General features: G+C 37.6%; 1 protein-coding gene across 1 annotated transcript in view; it reads left to right on the forward strand.

The window, feature by feature from the left end:
- The window catches only part of kcnq3 (potassium voltage-gated channel, KQT-like subfamily, member 3), a 79,658-nt gene that overhangs the window by 59,902 nt on the left and 14,535 nt on the right, over positions 1–5,221 (forward strand). The window contains exons 3-5 of the mRNA XM_035670309.1: positions 730–755; positions 3,762–3,852; positions 4,986–5,112. Of these exons, the coding sequence (XP_035526202.1) occupies positions 730–755; positions 3,762–3,852; positions 4,986–5,112 (244 nt within the window). The remainder of the gene's footprint in view (positions 1–729; positions 756–3,761; positions 3,853–4,985; positions 5,113–5,221) is intronic.

A 5,221-nucleotide genomic window follows, 5' to 3' on the forward strand; every position in this document is an offset into this window, starting at 1 on the left:
GCTTCATTTATTTGTCCAACAGCAGGTAATGGAGTGTTACAATGGTAGCATCCAGCAGCATTACACTGTATACCACATGTCCTCAACTGACCCGATAGTAACTGAACAAACACACAAAATACTGATCAGGAATCAATAATGCCACTGGTGTCAATAAACTTATATCAATTCCCATCCCTATTGGCCAAAAAACACAGTGAAACAGTTGTGGCTTTATGTGTGTGGCAGAGAAACACCAAACATTAATCAATATGTTCACCAGACCGGCTCTGGTTTTATTGATTTATACATTTATATTTGATTGAATCTAGAAATTAACTTCTTGGTAAAGCTACAAAATGAAGTTCAGAGGAAAGATTCTGGATCAAATGTACTCCTTGCTCTTTTTCTTTCTTTCTTTTTTTTTTTTTTTTTTTTACAGTTTTTACTGATATCAGGCCTGGAAATAAGTCATTTAAGGCATTTTTGGCCTTCGATAAATACAAATTTATTTAACAGTACAGCTTAGTTCGGAGACCAGGCCCGAACCGAGCCCAATAAAACTCTGTACGAGCCCGAATCTTCAGTATTTTAATATTTCTGTATACTGGGCTCCATAAACAGTGTTGGAATTGTATAAACTGGGAATGACTTCATGCCACCTCACTCAAAACAGTCAGTCCCTGTTTGTGAGACACTTTTAGGTATATGGTAATTGTCTTTAGCCTAAACTTGTAGCTCTAATGCTAGCTAGCGTTAGCGTTTCATAGTCTGCTGTGAAGAGCACAAGAAGACACAGAAGTATTGTTACATAAACAACTTTTTATTTATTTTCTGTGGCAGCAAACACACAGTAACTATTCTACTGCAACTTGAGATTATCTGACTGAAGGAACCAAACATCAACGTGAATGACTGAACGTCTTTGGTTACAAATGGGAGAAATCTGGTGCTACTGTTAATGTTCAGTGTGATCAGACACTAGGAAACTCTGTTTATTTGCTGCGTTGCATGACGTTTTATGAGGAAATCTTATATTTTAAGGGCACAACCAGTTCAAAATAGGGCATTGCTAAACTGTCCGTGTGGGTACTTAATTTCAGAAGGGGCATTACTGCTGTGGTATAATTCCTGACTTGTGTTAACTCTGATTTCCTCTGGATGTCTCCAGAATAACGGGTATTGACTTCGCTCTGTGTGTCTTATTGAACAAACTACCTGTGTTGCAGATCGGTATCTGTTGGATCATATCGAGTTAACATCGACGTCCTCCGCTCGCTCCAGGATTATCTGCCCTCTGGATAACTTTGAGCAGAAACGCTCCGATTCGACAAGAAGTGTTTTTAAAAAGTGAAAAAAAAAACGACCACAGAAACGTCAATCAGGAGGCGTCTGCTCTCTGCTATCACTTCCTCCTGGTGAATTATGTAAAACTCTGCAGGCTGTTTGGCTGTAAAATATTCATGCTGTTATGGTTGTGCAGCACTTCAGAAACTTCTCGGAGATGTCAACACTGTCTAATGGCAACACAACGGGCCATGAATGATTCAGGACGTAGAAACAGGTTTACAGAAGGAGGCTAAAGGGCAGAGCAATCAGCAGGACTGAAAGAGCTGGGATACATTTCTTCTAAATATACAGGAGCAAACCCCAAACAAAGAGATCTGCTTCATGAATAACTCGTAACAATCTGACTCCGTCCAGTCAACCAGTGAGATTCGGGAGGTTTTAGCAACTTGTTGATCAACATACAGACAAAGAAAACCATTATCAGTAATTATTGGATGACGTGGAGGCCAAAATCGTCTGTATTTCTGATATTTTCCACTAAAATATCTGATCTGTAAATACAATTAGCTACTGCAGCGCTATTAGACTTTATTATATTCAGGTTCTGGCAGCACAGGGTTGAGCTTATAATGGATTCAGTACTACACTGAATATTGATTCTTCATTTATTGCACACATTAATACACTGCTCTCACATACCGTCACCACTATGACCTCCTGTTTCCCAGCATTTACCACTCTCTGTGGCAGCTTTAAGAGCCACACTCCTGGGCTACAAGAGTGAAAGAAGAACAGAATAACCTTTTCCTCTGAGCCGATGGTGGGGAATATTGGACATGCGGCGCTGGATAAATGTTAATTGGCGGCGGTTCTGCAGCTGGTTGAGTTTATTTAGTGCGGTTCCACGTCATATATCATAGCACGCTGTTAACTCCAGACTGTCTGGAGCACCGCCAGGCAGGTTGTGCTCCAGTGTGTACAGGGGAATTTAAATACCCATTTGTATGTGTGTATCCAATTAATTTCAGCTCTGAAAGGCTAAATATAGATGTCAGGGTGTAGGGAGGGACTCGGGTGGATCATTGTGCTTTTTAAAATGGAGGATTAAGCTGCGTGAAACTTAATATTTGGGTGAATACATTCAGCGGCCTACAGTACATAAAGTGAATAAATGTGATAACATGCTGAATCTTCCCAAACGCGTACCAACTCAGATTAAACTGATTCATTATTAACAAACAAGGACTTTATCATGATGCTATTATGTGATAAAATGTTTCCTGAAACCTGCTTTTACTTCAGGAGGGGATCGAACCAACAAGAAGTCCCAAAAGTTGAGCAAACCTCGGTCAACTGCCTCCTTTCCTGTACTGAGATATGTTACGTGCTAAGGTAATCTATGTTGACAGAGGTTTGCTCAACTGTTATTGGAGCACAGAGCAAAAAGGGGGCAGGTCAATTGAGTGCCAACACACATCAGTAAACAAACTAAACCAGCTGACGTCAGTGTCGGGCTGTGTCAACAAATACTTTATAAGGCCAAAGGTATGTGGACACTGACGTATTCCTGGTTGTTATATAATATTTAAATGACACTGTGCTGCTAACTTACAGTTTCTGTAGCTTAAAGTAAGATTGTGTTATTTCTGGATCCTAATTCAAGCTGTTCTTATTTGAGTTCAGACGGTTTAATGATGCAATAGCAACCCTGCAGAAATACGACTGAACCTCCGATAACGGCAGAGTCTCACTGAACGGAGAGAACCATGATCACATTTCACAGCATGAGTGAAACACAAATTTTATTTAATTAGTTTAACACACAACCTGAACGAAAGGTAGGACGCAGCCCAAAGAACAGCGAAGATAAACACGTCATAACTCATTTTATTCTTCTTTAAATCCGATACAAACATCAGCAGAGATGTGTGAATTTAGTGCTTTTCTTTTCAAAACCAGGATCTACTTTTTGTCTGTTTTTCCAATATTATTTTAATTAAATAATGGAGATAAAATCTTAGTGTGTGTGTGTCCTAATAATTGATTTTTCCACTATGTTTGTTGAACGTTCCTGTATCTTCCTCCTGTGTTACCATCAACTGATAAAAGGTTTATTGCTTTTCTTTTAATTTGATCCTCTGATCCTCCCGGGAGCCAAAAACAAACATTTATTTAATATAAAGTAAAGCTGACAGACGACAGATTCCTTTGGTTTCAGCTTCATAATAAGGGAGCAAAAGACCCAAATATTAGTGATTTATTGATCTGTGTGAAACAATGTGAGCTGATGTTTCCAGTACTTTGTTGTTGTTGTTGTTGTTGTTGTTGTTGTTGTGCTGCAGCAGTGTCAAGCTAGAAGTGGGGATGTAGCGCCCTCTGCTGGTCACATGAGCTCACTGACATCCACATCGGAGCCAATCGACTGTATTTATGACCTCATTGTGTCAGTCACACATCGTGAGGAACCGTTTGTTGTTTTTGTGTCTCTGCAGGTTTTTAATCGTTCTGGGCTGTTTGATTCTGGCCATACTGACGACGTTCAGGGAGCATGAGAAGGTGTCAGCACACTGGCTGGTTATACTGGTGAGATCCACTGGTTGTTGCCTTGTACAGGATTAGTTCAACCTCTTTATTATAATAATAATAATAATAATAATCCTCCAAGCCTCTCCAAAGTTACAAAATACTAAATGTGCAAAGATCACATATAAAACTACAAATTACACAGAAAATAAAACATAAAAATATGATGTTTAGTGAGATATTTAATCCAAAAATGTGTTTTTATAGCTGCACTATTCGTTAAAATGAAAATATTTAAGATGTCTCAGTTCAGAAGGTCTTTAACACTATTCTGAATGAATAATAATGAATATAACATAAAACATTAGAGATTATACACTAAAATATATTATATATACACAAGTTATGTGTTGTTTTTCTGGTGGTTCTCAACTGGACCGACCTTTTTCCCCTTTAACATAATTCAAACAAACAATCGAATAAACCAGTTAACACATATTCAGTGTCGTCATGCACTTTTTAAAACATAAAATACACATAATAACACGTAATTTAGAATTTCATACCTCTACACACATAATATAGAGAGATAGGCATTACACACAAATCAGGCAGTTAATAAACATATATTTCTTATAATAATAATAATTTAATATAATGAATAATTTCCATCCCTGCAATCGGAGCACATAACTGTATCAATAAACATCACAACAACAAATGTAAAATTATAATCTAAATCTATAATTAAAGTGCTTTAAGCATTTCGTTCAAAATAAAAGTCAGATGTATCCACAATAATATAAATGTTCCTGTTTTGTTGTTGCTGCTGCTTTAGATTATTTTAAAATAAACTGTTTTAGTTCAGGGTTTCAGGTTTTGTTGAGATTAATTCATCCTCTCTTTACAATTGTATGAAACAAAATTCTGATATTGAGGTTTACATTTCTAATTTAAGTATATAACAAGATAAATGTGACAAAATCTTGTTTATTTTCAAAGCAAATATTCATAAATTATAAAAATTGCTCTTGTAAAACATAAAACAAGTGGGAGGAATGAGAGTAATTTAATTTCTCCTGTTGATGATACAATCATTAATACGTAATAAAATCCTGGTGGAATAAAAACAAAATAAAAACTTTATTCTTTATTTTCTGCTTATTTTTCTGCTTTCTGATTGACCCGAACAGGAAACCTTCGCCATCTTCATCTTCGGGGCCGAGTTCGCACTGAGGGTCTGGGCGGCTGGATGCTGCTGTCGCTACAAAGGATGGAGGGGGAGGCTGAAGTTCGCTCGCAAACCGCTGTGTATATTAGGTACAAATGTAAAAGAGTCCCAAAGTCCCCTAGTTTATGGCTCCTGACAACCCAGGGATACGTTGGCAAACGCTACACCAGCTGACATTACTGTTAGCAGCAGTTAGCT

This window comes from Morone saxatilis, unplaced genomic scaffold, assembly GCF_004916995.1.
Source record: "Morone saxatilis isolate NCDOM2014 unplaced genomic scaffold, NCSU_SB_2.0 Contig23, whole genome shotgun sequence".
NCBI classification, from domain to species: domain Eukaryota; kingdom Metazoa; phylum Chordata; class Actinopteri; family Moronidae; genus Morone; species Morone saxatilis.